A 19,281-nucleotide genomic window follows, 5' to 3' on the forward strand; every position below is an offset into this window, starting at 1 on the left:
TTTGCTGCCTACCTCGAACGTTTAATACATAACTGGTATTTATATATCTTAAGGGCAAAAATCTATCCAAAAACTAACTTGTGTGTAAGGATTTTTACTGCTCATGGACATTGGCATTGTAAATGTGATATGTTACTATTAGGGCTCACTCCCGTAGACGTATGTATCCAATGTATTGTGTGCTTAAAATATACAGTACCCGGCAAATAGGCATGTATGCTAAATTCCCATAGCCTATATTGGTGCACATGCTGCATTTCTTTCATGCACAAGTGATCCAATAGGAAACAATGGGCTTTTATCTCCATGTATTACACCCATGAAAAATATGCACATAATACGCGAGCGGCATACGCCCGTATGTGAGAGCCCTCTGGTGCATGCTGATTGTTATAGTAAAATGCCCCTTTTTAGTTCCATCCTGATTAATGGATAACTACATAGACTTTGTCCTATTTTGGCAGCATCCATACATCCACCGCGTCACGTTTGCCACAGCAGGTGAATCTTCTGCCCTTGTTATCAAGCCGTTCAATGAAAAGGGAACTTTAAAGGATCTAATCTACAAGGTAACCTCTATTAGACTGCACTGGTGGGTCTTTTACAATTTACAAATAGCCTGGAGAAACATTAGGCCTATAATTCAGTTTTTCCATTAAAGGGTTGACTGCAAATTCTGTCTGATTCCGAAATTGAAATTTTTTTCTCCCCTCTCTCTCTCGGACCAATTAATCTGAGCTAGATAAATTACTGCATGTCCTATTTTTGGGCAATTCGTGTTCTAGAATCTGCCATTATTTTCTATGGGAGCGTAAAATAATGATCAGGCATGTAGAATTCAACATGTCCATCTTTCCTTCCTATGATGACATCTGGCCAGGAGGAGATCTGGGATGTAATTGTTTGATTGCTAGGATAGATTCTACAATGCCTATGTGATCCTTTTATTAGACTTTGCCAGAGGTGGTCTAGACTGCGTTACATGGTATACATGGAGGCCTTTGTCAGACTTCCGACTGCGATGGGAACCTATTGGTAACTTGCAATTGCACTGGGGGGAGCAGACAGGTGACAGAAGGAGCCCTTTCCCTCTGTCATATGCTGCAGTTGCTATTGATTGTGGCATGTAAGGGGTTAAACTGCCAGATTCTAAGGTGTCTCCGCTCCTGGCTATTAGAGTAGGAGCCTGGCTGTCAGTAGTCAGTCAAGCCATCACCTTAAAGATGATTGTGCAGGTTAAAAGCTCATTAGTAAGGTCAGTAAAAAGGCATACTTTCAGGAACTGAGGGGTTAAGAACAGCTGATCGTTCTTGTTTCGAAAACGGAACCTCCTTAGAGTCGGCAGTTAACACCAGGACAAGCCGCAAGTGGTGGTGCAGATTTGGTGCATTTTGTCAAATGGCTATGCAAGCCCTCTGAAGGGGTTAGACACGGGTTATGTATGTACCCAATTGGCTGTCACGCTGCGGTGATGCTATTGGTCCATTCTTCATTGCCAAGCGTAGAAAGAAGACAAGCACTGATTCTAGGAAGATCCTGACCTCTGAAACCTGCTATTTTATATGGCGGTGGCCATTTGTGCATATCTTCCATAATCTATATATCCGAGACCACCTAAGGGTATGTTGGATCACAGCGGAAATACTGTGGATTTAGAGTCAAGATCCGCTCTAGTGGACAGATTTTGACTTTGTTTCGCATGTGAAGATACTGTAGACTTTTTCACTGCAGAAATTCCGCAGCATTTCCGCTCTGTGTAAACGTCTTTTGTTGTCTATAGCAACCAATCACGGCTCAGCTTTCATGTTGTATTCTGCTCTTGAAAATTGAAAGCTACTCGGTTACTATGGGCAATAAAAAACATTTTTCTATTAGTTTCATAAAGGTTTTCGTTGGAGCAGGCCTCCCAGTTGTGCCAGATATGGCGGGATAGTCCTGAATTTGGAAGTCTGTGCTGCCATCCTGGGAGGTCGCTGTATGTTCCGCCGGGCCCTGCTATCAAAAACACTCTTCATCAGCTGCTGCAGGGCCGGAGTACGGTGTATTCGGAGTCAGGGGGAGAAGTCAGCCTGTGTATAGTGTGATGCCGCTGACAGTGATTGGCGCCAGTGTTCATAGCAGTCACTGCAGCGACTGAAGAAGCGTGTTTCTATAGTGGAATCAAGTGGTGGGAAGTGTAACAACTGGAGACACAAAGGGAGCACTATTACTAAGTTTGGGCCACAGAAGGTGCACTAGTACTATTGGAGATACTGAGAAGTTTATTGAGGGCAGTAGCAAGAAAAGGGAAAGTGTGCAGAGATGAATATTGTTGGGGGGTAAGGTATACTAGGATTATTGTACTTCTATGAGGTATTACATAAGCCATACATTTAGCTTATAGTTTAGGTGATGGGGATTCCGCAGAGCTATGCCTCATACTTACCCGGTCCCCAGTTTCTGTGGTGTCCCAGGCAAAGTCAAGTGTGCACAAAGGAGCTTGACTTTTTTCAGAAGGCTGTGTGCATGCACCTTCCATGGAAATGGTTGGTAATGCGCACGCACTCCCTTCTGAAAAGAGTCGGGTTGCTGTGGGCACGCTGACTTCTCTGTTCGACCAGGTGAGTATGAGATCGCTTCCTGGACCCACAATGACTAAGCTTATGGTGCTCAGTTGATGACAGGTTACATTTTATTTTGGCCCTTGGGATCGGTTTAGTTGGACAATGTGCATCTCTGGTGTAGACGTTCCCATTGTTGTGCAGAGTCCCATTTCATAGCACTTTAGATTTGTATGCGTTGCAGGGTTGGTTGAAGGCCGGCTGTCGAGTCTACGTTTTTCCCTCTGTTACTTTGTCCCCTGTTACACTGGTGTGACTGATGGTAATCGGGCAAGACTGAGCGCCGCAGTAAGACTCAGTCCGCCAACTGTGAGGCCGCTACCAACTCTTCAGGTTTTCTTTCTTTCCGCATTTCTTGGATTATTTTTAGGCTCACTTGGTTCAGTTCTTTGTCCTTCTTTTAGGCCAAACCGAAAGATCCCTTTCTAAAGAAATACTGTAACCCTAGGAAAATCCAAGGGCTGGAGCTGCAGCAAATCAAGACCTTTGGGCGTCAGATTTTAGAGGTATTGTTATATTTTGCAGAAAACCAGTTATATGAACAATAGGAAAGCATTAAGTTTCCAGTAAAAAAACAAAACAAAACAATGAATTATTTGATTTTTAACCCTTTAAAAAGTGGGGTTGAAAAAACAAATGGGAAAAATTGAGAAATTGCTGGTTTTTAAAGTGCTATAACTTTTTAGTTTTTTTTTTATTTTTTTATTTTCCTGTCAGGTCAGTGTAGTATTATGTTGTGTGGAACAAGCTGTCTTTTTTAATAATACTACCATTTAACTCCTTTGTGGCATGCGTAGAAAATCTCCGGGTCTTGCTGCACTTGCTGCACTGACCATGCAGTTAAACCATGGAAGATTTCCGTGGACAGCTCTAGTGCTGAAATGCTAGCCATGACGCACAGTTATTGTGCCACTGCACACGTTTGCCACTTCAAATTACCTTAGGAAAATCTCTGGGGCTTGTTGTGCTGACATGATAATAATAAACCTGCCACTGAAGGGTCTTAATGTTCCGCATAATGTATTGAAAATTGTTTAAAAATGAAGTATGGCGAAATAGAAACAAAGACACGTGCCTTTTTTTTGTTTTGTTTTTCTTGGGTATTGGGGGGTTATGGTGTCCACGGTGTAGCAAAAGTGACATGCTAACTATTTTGCTCGTCAGTATAAATGTGAAAATACTAAGTTTTGCAGATTTTTTAATATTACTTTTTAATTTTTTAAATTTTTTTTAACCTTTTTAATAGTTTTGACTTCTTTGGACATGACAATACCAATTATGTTAATTTTTTTTATATGAGACATGGAAAAGTTTACAAAAGTCTAATCAGTTGGAGGTCTCACTGTTAAGACCCCACCAATCTATAGAATGTGGGTCGTGTGGTCCCCTCTTCTCACAGTGGGCTCACTGCACCCCTTGCAGTGAAGAGGAGATTGAATGGAGTGGTGGCCGCACATGCGTGGTGCCACTCGATTTATCTTTAATGGGATTGCCAACAATAGCCGAGCACTTGTATTTGGCGATTTCCATCAGCCCCATTGAAATTAATGGAGGGGCACCGTGCATGTGCGAACACTGCTGGATTCAGTCTCCACATCAGTGTGGATGGGTGCAGCAAGGCTGCCGTGATAAAAACTGGAAGTCTCAGCATTTAGTCCCCCACTGATCAGACTTTTATCACCTATCCTATAGATAAAAATCGTTTGTCAGCCTTTTCATGTAAAAAGTTAGTGTATAGTCATTCGCAGACCATTTCCATACTCCCCTGACATGCCAACGATGGACTGAACGAGCCGTGATGAAAAATGTTAAAAAATATGAATAATCATCTGCGAGTGTAAATGGATGTCGTTTGAAAGTAAACTGTCATCTTTTGCTCTTCCAACAATTAATGGCTCCCTGTAAACGACCCTCTGCTTCCATACACTAGCAATGATCATTCCTGCGTTAAAGTATATGAACAATCATTGCTGTGACGACCTCTCGGACATCTGCACCCAACAGGTCGTCCCGTGTAAAAGCACCCTTACTTGCTGTTTGGGGGGGGGGGGGGGAAGTAAAAAACTAGATTAGACTTTCTGGGATAATCGGAATAGGAGTTGCCTGGCGCTGCTCCTCTCCAGCAGCCTCCATGAGATATCTGAATATGCTTGCTAATAGAGGAGTTAGATATTTATGTTTTTGGTCACTTTTGGAGATTTTGCTGCGGTATTGAAGTTGCATTGCAGTGAAAACTGCATGTAGTCCTTCAGGACACTTTGTATAAAAGCTGCTTCGCTATATACTGTGAATGGCATTGTTTCTTAATACATCCTGCAGGTACTCAAGTTCTTACATGATCGGGGCTTTCCCTACGGTCATCTTCATGCTTCCAATGTTATGCTTGAAGGAGAGACGTGTCGACTGATGGACCTAGAGAATTCCCTACTTGGACTGCCGTCCTTCTACAGATCGTACTTCACACAGTTCAGAAAAATTAATGTAAGTTTTTAGTTTACGAGGGATCATAGGGTTCCCCTTAATTGTAGGGGGTACAAAGTCCCACCCAGGTCCTAATTTCAGAAGGGCCTTAAAGGCCTCTGTTTGGAACAGAAGAAGATTTAGTATTAAAAAATGGCATGTGGGGGGGGGGGGGCTGTTACAGATTTGTATTTTGGAGCCCAAGAGCTTTATATTCCAACTCTCCTTGTTGAATTACTCATTTATTGGGCCTTCCTAAGTACAGGGGAACTTCCAGAAGTAGTTAATGATGTGCTCCTTATTTTGTAGACTTTGGAAAGTATCGATGTGCACTGCTTCGGCCACTTACTATACGAGATGACGTACGGTCGACCTCCTGATTCTATACCTGTAGACCAGTTTCCCCCTGCTCCGTCCATGTCAGTGGGTGAGTATTGCCTTGCTGAGAAGCTGACTAATCCAGTGATTGCATATGAATGTATTTATCGCATGCGACTAAGGACCCAGAACATATAAAGGTGTGGTGAAGCCGATGCTAAATCTGTCCGTACATGTTACATAGCTGGCTGTCATCAGCTATTCCCCACCACCCTTTACACATACACAGTTGGGTTGGTGGAGCATGCAGCTGCTTTGAATGGGGAACGAAAAGTAGGCAGCTGCCAAACGGTTTTTTTTTCACGGCGGGTTATCTCCACAAGAAGATTGGACATGTTAAAAACCAACAGCCCAATCCTTCTTACCCCTGACAGCCACTGGCGGAGGAAAGTTGGGATACCCTCGTACCAATTAGATGGTCAACCTGTCCCGCTGAAATTGACTGGTTTGCCGGCATTAATAATGGCCACTTTTGGGTTGTATGACATTAGAAAGAAGTACTATTTTCTAAAAATCGTGCCCCTCTTATTCATTGTCTATGTCGGCTACTGCAGCTCAGCCCCATTCATTTGAATGAGATTGAGCTGCGTATTCAATCAATGGCGCTGTTTTTGTTCTGCCAGAATCCTATTTTTATGCTTTCATGCAACCACTCTTAACTGCTTTAAGCTACAGGACCTAAACGGGAGGGGGTGTGGGGTGTGGAGAGAAATATGGAAACACTGTACGAAACGCATGCCTTAAATTACATGGGATTATAAATCGCATTTTAATAAGACATGTAGAGACCAATTTTAAGTGGAAGTAATATGACACAATGCTGTTGGGTAGAAGTGAACAGCTGCCCAAGCAACAAGGTTCTATTGGGAAGTGGTTTACCAGCTGGCTCCCAATACCACCCAGAGCAGGGCAAGAGGTGAAGAAAACACAAATTTGGCAGGAAAGCTCTCAGCCAAGCAGGGGTCAAAAGGGCAGCTCAGTGCTAATGGTTAAAATCCCATGCATTTCGTATGGCATTTCCATATTTTTGTCCCCCGCTTGTCTATACAGCCTATGTGGGAAGGGGTTACTGCAAAATTACATATATATATTTACACAATATGGATGGAGCTGGCTTAGGAACTGTGGATTCGTCATCCGCAGCGGAAGTCAGCTGTGTTGGACGGCTGGCTTCCCGCTGCGACAGTGGGGATTGGTGCAAACGCAGACTCCTCGTTGTGAACTGCTTACATACTGCGATCCGTGTTGATTGCAACATGTTGGAGCTTAATAGAGGAAAGGCACTCCCTATGTGACGTCATCTGTCCTCCACCATGAAATAACAGTGGGCAGGTGGCTTTGCATAGCAACTCCATGGCTTACTATGGGCAGGAATAGTGATAATACATGGCAGTACAGGTGACTGCTTTAGTGTCGCCACTCGTTCTCCTGGCATCAACACTCATATCCTACGTGTCGTGACGCCAGGAGTTTGGGAACGTGACGCTGCAGAGGTCAAATGACCTCCAGTGCCGTCAGCTGTCACAGCACACACTGGGACCACAGCGGGGCTGCAGTGCTGGATCCCAGCAGAGGAGGGATAAGTACTGATAAGTTTATTTTACTACAGTCACCCCTATTGAAGAGTTGTTGTTTGTAACTGGACAAACCCTTTAAAATGCACAGCGCAAAAATATCTCATTGAGCAGACAGGAACATACTGTAACCAATTTCCTTTTGTACAAATTCACCATTGATCCTCTTGGGGATTGTCAGCCCACAGAACAGCATAGTGACTAGTTTACCGTACGGCTGCGTCTATGTAGGAGGTAATTGCAAGAAAACTTATCACCACAGCGGTAGCCATAATGAAGAAAATGAAACGTGGGTGTTCGCATCTGTATCCTGCGCCTCCCTTTGACACGTTCTCTCTGGAGGAAATTACATTGAGTGATATATTGCAGTTAGTTGTGAAACTTCCTTGTGCGAGAGGCGAGCATGTGACCCGTTATATAATATCTCCCAATCTGTCTTGTGCTACAGCTATTTATGGAAGAGTCGTTCTATAAAGGTGGTTATATTCAGATTGGATGCAGACATTTCTGTGACTGCCCTATTTAAACTGCGCTGGCAGAAATGTATGTGCATGCTATAGAAATGTATATGGCACGGATTTAGGTCACAGGGATGATCTTACTGTAACGTCAGACTCCCGCTGCTTACTGAAGGGTACGTGGCGCTGAGTACATCAAACAAGGAGATATGGAATTAGTTTTCTCATATTCCGACTTTTACTTACTGACACTTTGTGGCGTCTGCATATCTTCTGACAGCCGAGCAAATCTAATTTAGCGAGGAAGGAAACATTTACAGTAATTATATAACGACCTCATTATCTTTTGGCTACGGCTTACACCCCAGTTGCATTTGCGGACAAGTTTCAGTCATTTGAAATAGAGTTTTTTTTTCTTATGATTGGGGGAGAGAGGGGGTTGGGGAGTTGGAAAAAAAAAAACCCAAAAAAAAAAAACCCTAAACGCCGCACAGGGTACCATCTAACAAATGGCTGGCACTGTGTACACTGAGTCATATGATCAGAACAGTTTCCAAATTGCCCTGTAGTATTGACTGCCTTGCATTTATTCAACTGTTGTGACCAATATAGTAAGTTAGAAAAAAATATTGGTATTTTGATTGGTGTGCTTGAAATCGATGATTAATGATTAAAGCCTCTTTCACACTTTGGAACTGAAAAACAAAAACGTTCTGACGTTTTTCTTTTGCCGGGCACCAGATTCTCTCAATAAACAGAGTTAAGTAGGCACTGTACTTTTATCAACTTTCCATAAATCCATAGTACAAATGGTTTTAGAGAAAGATGCCTATTTCTGTATTTATGAGCCAGTTCTTGTCTTCCCTCTGTCTTTTTAACTGATTACATTCATTCATGGAAAAATCAATTTTGAGAGATGAGATTGATGGCTAACAGGGATTAGATTACATGCTGCCCATAGTCTATGGAAATAGGAGAGGGAGGAGGAAGTAGAGTGGCACCTACAGAGACACTGCTGCTTCTAGTATGTTTTCTATCACCAGTGCTGGATTCAGAGCTACACTGTTTGGTACTGCTGTATAATGCCCTACATGTTGCTACTTCTGTGTATGTGAGCAAGAATGGAAGAACAGTATCTCTTCTCCATGTATGGTGGACCTCATAGCGGCTAATGTGCACCCACCAGTTTAGGGAAAATTGACAATTCTAGATGAAAAATGCAGACGGCAAATTTGTGAAAATATACACATCATGTGGGAAATGAAGGGTTATTTCTTATGTGAACACATCTGCTTATTTTGAAAAGTCAGGAATGCTTTAAATGATAAAATTTGGTGGTCCTTACTGTATACGGCTCCCATTGAACGTCATAAGAATTCCATGGGGTGTAACCTCCCCCAAATCCTGCCAGCCAGAATGTTACCATTTATATATTATTTGTCTAGTTAGTTTTGAGTTCTGTATCAGGAAAATGGAGCTCCGACCCTTATAGAGATATGGCCAAGATAACAATACACAATGCGACTAGAAGTATGAACCTAAAAAAAAATACGTACATTTATGTGAACAGCGACATAAAATAACATTAGCGTGCAGTCAGCACCTTTTCTTCACAAAGAATTCCGTTCGCTTTGCCGTGTATACCTGTAACCGCGCTTTATTGGTGTCTTCGCTAGTCGTATGTCATTCTGCAAACTTATACAGAAGTTTATAAAAGGTTTTCATGCCCCCTGGACTCACTCATGTTTTACTGTTTAACATGATAGCAGAGGTGATCCAGATTGTAAACGTGAAGGCTTTCTGGAGATGATGCGGCTGTGAGAAGTGACAACTCTGTGACTTTTGAGTGATTTGTTATAATGTAGTAAAAGCATAAAATGTGTTAACTTTTGTTTCAGTGTCTGTTCTGGAGTCCATCCTGTCGTGTGAAGCCTGTAAATCTGGCATGCCTTCCGTGTCCCAACTCCTTCAGATGCCGTGAGTCTCTTCAGCGTTATGCCTTCTGTTTATACAGTTGTGTAAAAAAAAAGTGAACCCTTTGGAATTATCTGACTTTGTACATTGATTAGTAATGAAATCTGGTCTGGTTGCCATCTAAGCAAAAACCAAAACTTTTGTTCATGTGTTGACTATTAGATACTGGAATGGGACAAAATGTTTCTTAAGGGGTCACTGCGTATTGTGTCCTGCGTATTGTGCATGTATTTTTCACGTGCGTACACAGCGACTCCGCATATCCTAAGCGTTGTACAAATCCTTTTTGCAGATACAGATTGTTTAATTCAAAGGTTCACTCATTTTTTTCCCTTCGCTGTGGATGTTACTCAATATGCCCAATAAATCACATGAACGGTACAACGGTTTGTATGTTTTCCACAGCAAATTCCGCAGCATTTCCACATCTGAAACGGAGTCAAATCTGCACTGCTGCTGTGGATATTGTCTTGAAACAAGGTGTGTACGAGTAGGTGATTTCAGAAGACACAGAGCTCCCCTCCAAGTCTATACTGAGTGCAGTGCCCTGGCCACGTCCCGATCACCTGACCAGCGCCACTGTGATCAGTACAGGCCGCAAGGTACCGAGTGAAGGAGTGCGCTAAGAGCCGAAGACTTCGGAGGGAAGTGCTGTATCTTCTGGAACCAGCTGTGCGTATGCAACTGATTTGGAGTAAAAATCCGGATTTTTGACTCTGTTTTGGATGTGGAAATGCTGCGGAATTTGCCACAGACATTCTACAGCATTTCCGCCGCACGTGAACCTACCTTTTTAGAGTGTGTTTCTCTATAGTTGTGGCTTTTATGGCAATTAGACCCTCTTTTATTACTAATCAATGCAGATATCCAGGTAGTTCCAAAGGGTTCACTTTGTCTTGCAACTTTATGCTTTGTCTATGCAGGGAGTAGTTTGACATCTTTTTTTCTGTAGGTTTTAGACTGCTGATAAATCAATCAGAGGGCTTCACATATAGATCGTTGGGTGCTATAGCATCTTCATGTGATATCAGAATATTGAAAACTGGGTATAGTTAATGATCTGCAGATATCGCCCTCTCAGGTTAGGGTGGTGGTAGACGGGACAACTGTCATCTGAATAGTCGCACAGAGTGATTGTTCATCTGTTCAATTTTGCTATTGCTCAACAGATTGTTGGGACAATTTTCACTCCATGGGCCGAAGTATTCATTGAATAGTTAAAAGGGCGCGAGGTTCTTTGGCGGGTGCATATTTGACATTTTGATCCGTCCCCAATGAACACTCATTGGTGGCCGAGTCCACTGAACGGGCATAAATACGGCTTCAACTAAACGCTCGTTTCTGTGCACTGACACCAAACTATGGAGAGGCTGCTGAAGTGCGTGTATCTATGAAAGACCAAAACTAGCCAGAGAGCGCAGCAGCCGGTGTTCTTTCGTATAACAGGAAGGACTGTTCTGTAGAGGAGCACTCACGCGTAGTTTTATGTTTTCAGAAACCTATGACAATTAAGTGGGAAGGCAAAATGTTGGATGGGACCAATCAGCATTGGGTGGGAACCACATACAGAACAAACGCACACCTTCCTGCAATCTTATTGGTTATTACCTGTTTACACCACATGATTAATCAATGAGCAACTAGCGAAAGATTTTTTGCTCGTCACCTTGTTGGTCGCAGCAAACAAAGATGCACCGATTTAAAATGGCTGAATCAATATGTTATTTTGCCAGCGGAATTACGCTGCTTACTATGCATCTCCTTGCTTATTGTGCATGTATTTGCCCCACCCCCGAATTAATTTCTATAGGAAACATTGGTGTGCAGAAAAGTAGAGCATGCTGCTGTATTTTTTTTGTGCGGCCGAAATGCATGTGCAAAATACGGAAATGTGAACAAACCCATTGAAATTAATGTGTTTTTATTCTTTGCACATTGCACTTAAGTTCTGCGCTTGCAAATAGGTCCACGTGAATCTGGTCTTAATCATTAGTATTACAGGTTGCATTCTTGGCTGCAGTACGGTGGTTCATGAGGGTCAATGATACTCGTACAATAATTCCAGGGATTGTTTATCACTGATGGCGTACAACCGAATGACATCACCTTCATCTCTGTATGATCATATGAACTAACAATCTCACGCCAAGAATAGGCTTCTGCGGTTTTGAATGTATTTTTTTTTTGTCTAGGTTATTCAGTGACGTGGCGCTGATGAATACAGAAAAACCTCAGTTTAAGGTAATCTACGGAATTTGCGGTCCATGTTTTGCTTACCGAGCATTGGGCGTGCTTCAAATATTTCCATTGTCTACATATTTGTGGGTGAACTCTTGTGGGATGGTGAGATAGAAAAACACAATAGTTGTATGTACACCCACTGGGATCAGATCATCTTGTAGAGCTTTTATGGTGCGTTTTTAGATGCAATTATTATCATTAAAGCAAACAAAAGGGAATGATAATCGTTCGGTCTAAACGCGAGCCAATAGCTGAACGAGAATCGTTTGTTCCTCGCTCGTCTTTCAGTTTCTGCAGGACTAAAAATTGTCATTGGCTTGTTTGCTTTTGTTGCATTTAATCACTACTTTTTCAGTGTCTCACGGAGGAATGTGAAATGGTGTCTGAGAAGTGAACAAGTCAACGAGGATTTGCCAGTCTAAACAGGACTGCATGAGCGCGAATGAGCTGGTGATGACGTCACTCGCTCGTGTAATAGGAGCAAGTATTGCACGCTCTGCTGCGTTATACTGTAGGGCAGATTTTATACACATGGAAGAGACATTAAATATTCCCACAGGGTTTTCCAGCAGGATAAAGTAAGCGATAAAAGTTTTTATTTTTCACATGGTCAGTTTTTACAGGGATTGTGCAAAATTAGATAAGTGTCAGAAATGGAGACGGTCTTATCTATAGACTGGCATTGCAGCTCAGCCATAGATGATATAATAATGGATAGAAATAATAGCCCTTTTTTCCAATTTTGGTATACATTCTTTGGTCTTTCTGCCATTGAAAATTTGCAAGATCATGAAAAGTAAACAGTGGATGTGATACCGTAGACTATAGGGGTCTTGCAATATGCAAGGGGGTTCATATACTCTACACATGTAAGGTAAAGTCCCCTGGTGCAAGTACCGAGTAATGACTGACTCCTAGGGTGACGTCACGATGTGACATTTTTTTGGCAGACTGTTTTTGCGGGGTGGTTTGCCATTGCCTTCTCCAGTCATCTTTTACCCCCCAGCAAGTTGGGTACTCATTTTACCGACCTCAGAAGGCTGGGAGGATGAGTCAACCTTCAGCCGGCTACTGAACCAAGCGGGGACTGGCCATATAAATGTGCAATTCTGGAAGTAGATTATGACACTGATAGATACATTAAATTTCAGTGGGAACTACCGAGATCTACATCTAGTTCCCATTTAGTTGATGACATGGCTGCTCATATACCGTGTGCTCCAGTTTCCACTCATTTCTGTCTGATCAAGACATCAATGTGCTTTTCTTGAGCTTGTCACAGAAAAATTTGAATGTTATCACAATAAACAGAACTGTATGTGCTCATTGTAAATGTGGATACTTCCTGCTGATATGTCTGTTTGGTCATACACATTAGATAGCGTGACCATGCGTGCATGTGATCTGAATGGGGAGAGGGGAGTAAACCACTATCGGACTCCTCATGCAATCGGACATGTTGAAATCCAACTGCCCAATCTTAATCTACATTCCTTTCCCTCCCCCATAACATCTACCTTCAAGGAAAACATTAGATGATTGGTCAGACCATCAAAATTAGCAGGTTCAGCTGATAGACATCTGATGTATGCAGCCTCGTTACGTCCAATGTCCACAGGCTGGTTTGATTTACGGAACCCGCATAGGACACCCGCGTGGGAGATCCAACGGGGAAAACAGGTAGATGGGGCTCACTGACTGCAGGCAGGGCGGGATTCCCTGCACGGAATCCGACCCGTCTGTGGACATTGGGCATTAAGTGTCAGATCTGTGTAGATGGTCAAACAAGAAAGAAGACCAACATCCGGGGCATTTGGTGATATAAACAAGTGGAATAACTTCACAACTCGGAGTAAACTTTGATTAGGGGTAGTAAAGACCATCATGTATGCCCTTCCAGGATCTTCCATCAGCCATCAAAGTTTAAATACCAGAGCTCATCCTAAACTGCTGGAGGGGTTAAAGTCTTGGCACCAATATACTCAAGGCATCCAAGTCAACAACTGCCACTTACAAAAATCATATTCACTTATTAATGGCCACGGACAATTATCAATGTAGTGAGTATCGGAGGTACAACATTTTCCTCCGTTTTCAAGCATAAACAAATAAGATCATTGATTTAAATGAGCGCTGTGCCTGCAGTTACAAGTGTCGGCCACTACACAAAAGTCAGAACAGAGACTTTCACTCCGACCTCTGTGTAATTGCAGCACTGTCAGCGGGTGCACAATCGAGTTGGGGTCCTGATTTGGTTGACCCCAGCCAATCAACTATTGATGATCTACCTTAAGGATAGATCATCAACAGTATTTTCTGTGGAAAACCCCCCTTAAATGCTGATGGGAGATCCTGGAAGGGGGTAACTGATTTGTCTAATCAAGTATGTTTACTGTGAGTTGTGCAGTTATTATATTTGGTTATATCCCCACTGGTGTTTTTTTTTTGCCATATCTTTATACCAAGACTAGTGGGGTCTTTGGGGCTCAACTAGGGCCCTCCTAGACAAATGTGGGGGGAGGTAATCATGGTCATATCCTCAATACTCTGATGGACTGTGTGATGGTGAACCCATAGCAGGATATTCCCTGGGGAATCCAAATTATGTACCATTTTGACAAATTACACTGCATAATTTAAGAACTGGGGACTGGCCATTTTTATTTAGAGATCTGAAGATGTCTGGTCTGTCTCTTATATTATCACACATACTTGTTATGCTGATACCTTACAGGTCATCTTTCCCAGTAAATTGCTGATAAAGCAATAGAAGTTTGCTAGGCTAATCATGCCACCTATAGGTAGAATTATGTAAATACACCACTGGTATCCATTCTAAGACATGTAAAAAAAAATAACTCCAAATACCTTTGGTAGGATAGTGTAGTTGTCACTGGACAACTGAGCAAGAATCAGAAGTAGTATTTATTTCCATGTTTTCCTACTTAGTTGGGCTCCTTTTAGCTCTAATGATCTTGCATATTCTCCATGGCATACTTTCTACTAACGTCTGATACACTTTAGCTGATATTTCCCTCCATTCATCTTGCAAACGTCTGAGTTCTGTTAAAGATGGACGTATAGCAAAACTCAGAATGGGCCTCCTCTGCATCTCCTAAATGATAGACTACCTGTCCCCACTGCCATTCATTGAACAATTATCCCTGAACCACTAGTCTACAGTAAAAAAGTGATTACATACTCGCAGTGTCATGCTGACCCAGCCCAGAGCACTTGGGGCACCATCTGATGATGACTCCAGTCTGCTGCACACCGTACGCTGTCAGCAGGAAAGGAGGAGTTGGATGATGCCCAGAGTGCTCTGGCTGGTGTCTGCATCAATGTGACTGTGAGTATAACTTTTTCGTCAGTTATTTGGGATGGGTGGGGGGGTATAGGTTTCACAGGGGAGATGGGGCCACTCGGCTCTGGGCCCCCCCATAGCAGTTGTGTGTGCATCTATTATCAGCATGCTGTCGGATGCTTTTCATATTTACTGACCCAACATTCAAGTTCATCCCAAAAATTTATCAATAGGGATCTGGTCAGTCCAGTCGTGGAACATCCATATCCTCAAACCAGCGTCTTGTTGGAAGTATGGCCGACCACTCCCAGAGTATTGCCACATTGTCTGCAGCACATTATTGTCTAGAATGTCAGGGTACACCTCCGTGTTCATGGTTCTTGCTCCTACAACCAACAGACCGAAACCATGTCACGTAAAACATCTCCAGACCATAATGGAACCTCCACCGTATTTAACTGTTAAAACACTCAGGCAGAATGCGTTCCCCTAGGCTCCTCCACTCCCAGGTACACCCATCTGATTGGAGATGGAGTAGCGCGATTCATCACTCCACAGAACCTTCTTCCGTTGCTCAGCTGTCCAATTAAGGTGTTCCTTGCACCACTGTAGACGGGCCAATGCATTATCTTTGACATTTGCAGGGTGACTGGAGGGAAATACCAGCTGAAGTTTATCAGACGTTAATAGAACATATTCCACGGAGAGTATCTGATGTCATTAGGGTCTGAGGAGCCCCACTAAGTGTTACTGTATAGAAATAAATACTTCTGATTCCTGCTAAGGTGTCCAGTTATTTTTAGTAGGATAGTTAATACTCTTTGTTGTAAGTTAGCATAGCTTTAGGAGCTGCTAGCAGCTGGCAGAGGTGACATTTGTGTCCCTTTCAGAAGTGCAGGATGACTTATGGTATATAGTATTTACTAATTGTACATAGGCAAATGAAACTTGATGCTATTCTATACTACTGAAGCTTAGCTGAGAAATGCTAGGCGCTGGTCCTCTGGTTCCGGAGTCTATGGAGGTGTTGACTTTCCACTGATTGGGAGGTGATGACTTGATGACGTCTGACTGGAGTGCCATGGGCTCCTCAGTAAAATTAATTCTGGGGGCCCATTATGCAGCCACATGAAAATATTACCTGATTCTCGTTCTTAAATTCCAAGCACTACGATCGCCATACACTTCAGAGGAAGGGTGGTTGTGTTTGCTTGCTGCCTTGTCTCCACTGAAGTATATAGAGAATATGGGAATTGGTGGACTTCTGTTGAACCAATAGGCGCGAAACCCGGAGGTGTCATTTATGGTGTGTATACTATGAAGGCTGAGAGCACATGTAACAGCTACCGCATGGTTAAAAGTGTGCTGACATGCAGCTTTATTGCAAAATGGCGCAGTTATTAAATTGATTTCTAATGGCTACGCAGTTAGTCTGTCAGTAGCCTGCTGTCTGGACTAGCGTCTCTCTCGGCACTTGCTGTGAGTTGGGCAAACATGCTCAGGCCACAGGTAGCCGCAAGGAACTGCACGATGATTGGTGATGGAAAGTCCCTGCAGCGGCATTGTGAAGGCAGGACTCAGGGATGGAGAATACTGGCCAGACTACCCGTGTGCCAAGATGTCGTCTCAGCCAGTCTGTACCTATATAAATAAATTAACGGGCCACATTATTGTATGCACATACGGGGTGGCTTAAATGCTGTATATAGTGCTTCATGCAAAACTCGTTCAGCAGGTGCGAGGCTTGGAGCGTCCTCCTAGCTCATGGCCCACCAAGGGATTCACCTGTTCCCCTGTGGCCTAGTCCAAGCTTGGGACTAGGCGGCCTACTGGAGAGACAATGGGAGAAACCAGTGCTAGGAAAAAGTAAAGTAGTTGTCCACAGCAATAGGAATCTGATTAAAAACGGATCAGTGTAATGCTCATTTATTGCTCTGACTTATTTGATGTATTTATCGGTTTTGTACATTTAACGCCTCCTTGTGGCAGGACGTACACGTACGTCCTGTGTGTATGGAGTTAATACAGCACAAGCTTGGAGTAGGCGCCGCTTTCATACATGATGAAGCTGACAGCTGACATCCAGCTGAAACAGCTGTGAGCGGATTTCATACCGATTGTTGCTTGTTAACCCTTCAAGTGGCCCAATTGGCAATTGGAGGTCCAGAATGCCACCCACCACGATGAGATCAGAGTACCACTTGGGTATCATGTCAGCCAAGGACCTTTTGTGGCATGTCTTAGCAGAGTGTCTCTTGAAATACTGATTACTGCAACACTGAAGTATTGCACTATAGGATGCAATCAATCAAACCATCGTAAGTTCAAGTCCCTTAGGGGACTAAAGAAAAAGTATTAAAGAAGTGAAAAAATGCTTTTATTATTGTAAAAAAATAATGGCTATTAAGTTTACAAAAAAAACCACTGAGTCTGTAAAAGTCCCATCTAACAAAATAACACATTATTAACCTCACACATTCAACATCATCAGAAAGATGCACGGTTTGTAGAGTAAAAACAAAGTGATAAAAAAATCCTATATACTCGAATATGGTACCACAAAAAACCTCTCACACAACTGTCGATGGAAAGCTAAAGTTATGGCGTCAGAAATTTTTTTTCCCTTCCTTTAAGGATAATTGTTTTCTTTTAATGTTAAAGGATAAATTGTTTTTCGAAGAATGTGGTGGTGTAGTCCTTGTACTGACCCACAGGATAAATTTCTCATGTCCTCTTTGCTGCAGTATGTACGCTGTAGAAACAAGAGCCCATCTCTTCCCCACCCCCCCACCCCCTCCACCCTCCTTACCACCCACTCTCCAGGATGATGGGATTTCTTTTTTTCCCACTTCACTCTCTTCTATAGTTTTTAAAAGTTTTTCAGTACATTATATGATACATTAAATAGTAGCAATGAAAAATACAACTTAGCCCGCAGAAAACAAGCGCTCATACAGCGAAAAATAAGAGTTAGGTTTTTGTTTTTTTAAAGGTGGGTAGTGGAAAACAAGAAAGAAGAAAAAAAAACGCATCTTTAAGGGATTCAACTGCAATGAATAAAATGATTTAAAAATGATTCTGGAGCTAATTTTTTTTAGTTTCTATCTTAAATCTTCCAGATTCCTACCAAGTTAAAAGAAGCCCTGAAAACAGCCAAAGAATGTATGGAGAAGAGGCTCACTGAAGAGCAGAAATCGGTAATCTCCTGTGTGGTGTTAATAGTCCTATCTGGGTGGGAAATGGTCCAACTCAAAAAAAAAAAAGTATCAATTGTCCCTCATATTCAGTAAGAAACTGGAACCCACTTTATTAGACAGCAGTAGTAAAATTAAAGGAGTATTCCCTTTTCATAGCTGAGATAGGAAACCGCTATAGTTAGTGACCATGCGGCCAGGAACTATGAAAACAGCCACAGCTCTTATTGAAGTTAATGGGAGCTACAGAAACTGCGCAGCACAGCAGGTTACACTGTTTACCTAACTTGGGAAGTTATAGAAAAAGTGTAGCACACTGTGCTATATTGTTTCTGTAGCTCTTTCACTTCAATAAGAGCAATGGAAGCAGCGCTAGACTGGTGTGTTCAGCTGTTTCCGACAGGGTTGGAAATAGCCAGTTTTTCCCAAAGCCAAGAAGGGAATACGTCTTTAAAGGGTTGTACTAAGGTGACATGGCATTCCCCATCCACAGGATAACTTACTGACAGGTGGAGGTCTCGTGTCTCCTGTCTCTGAGGCGGTTGCTTCTCTCCTGCAGTGGCGTCACTCTAAAGGGAGCGCTGGCTGAGCTTGCGCAGTCAACGCTCCATTCATTTCAATGGGAGTGACAGAGATGCCCAAAAGGGTGCCACTCGGGTACTGGGCAGTCCTATTGAAAGTGAATGCAGCACTGGTGTGCTTATGTGACTAGTGCTCCATTCAGTCTCCTCTAGCGGTGAGACCCCCACCGATCAGTAAGTTATTCCCTACCCTGTGGAGTTATAATAGCAGATGTACAGGGTGGAGCGCGGTAATTTGCTAATTTGGGAGTGAAATAAAAAAATAATGAACTTGTAAAAACTTTATTTTATATTTTATTTACATTGAACAGTAGTGGAATTTACAAATTATTTGGTTTTAAATATTGTATCTGGCAAATGTTGACCTTCGCTATCCACACACTGCTGCATACGTTGCATTGCAATGATCGAGTGGTTATTTGAAAAATACGCTTCAACACAAAATGAACGCTCCTCGCGTGTCCACTGCATGATGGCAACTGAAAAGCAGCTGCAGACAAACTTCCCGTCAGCCACT

The 19,281-nt window shown here is 42.6% G+C and overlaps 1 protein-coding gene across 2 annotated transcripts in view; it reads left to right on the plus strand.

Annotated features, from left to right (window-relative positions):
* PXK (PX domain containing serine/threonine kinase like) overlaps positions 1-19,281 on the plus strand; it is an 87,421-nt gene that overhangs the window by 41,566 nt on the left and 26,574 nt on the right. For both annotated transcript variants that reach the window (XM_066596595.1, XM_066596596.1), the window contains exons 8-14: positions 465-569; positions 3,005-3,106; positions 4,920-5,081; positions 5,370-5,487; positions 9,369-9,447; positions 11,637-11,685; positions 18,109-18,186. In XM_066596595.1, coding sequence (XP_066452692.1) covers positions 465-569; positions 3,005-3,106; positions 4,920-5,081; positions 5,370-5,487; positions 9,369-9,447; positions 11,637-11,685; positions 18,109-18,186 — 693 coding nt within the window. The remainder of the gene's footprint in view (positions 1-464; positions 570-3,004; positions 3,107-4,919; positions 5,082-5,369; positions 5,488-9,368; positions 9,448-11,636; positions 11,686-18,108; positions 18,187-19,281) is intronic.

This window comes from Eleutherodactylus coqui, chromosome 3 (assembly GCF_035609145.1).
Source record: "Eleutherodactylus coqui strain aEleCoq1 chromosome 3, aEleCoq1.hap1, whole genome shotgun sequence".
NCBI lineage: Eukaryota > Metazoa > Chordata > Amphibia > Anura > Eleutherodactylidae > Eleutherodactylus > Eleutherodactylus coqui.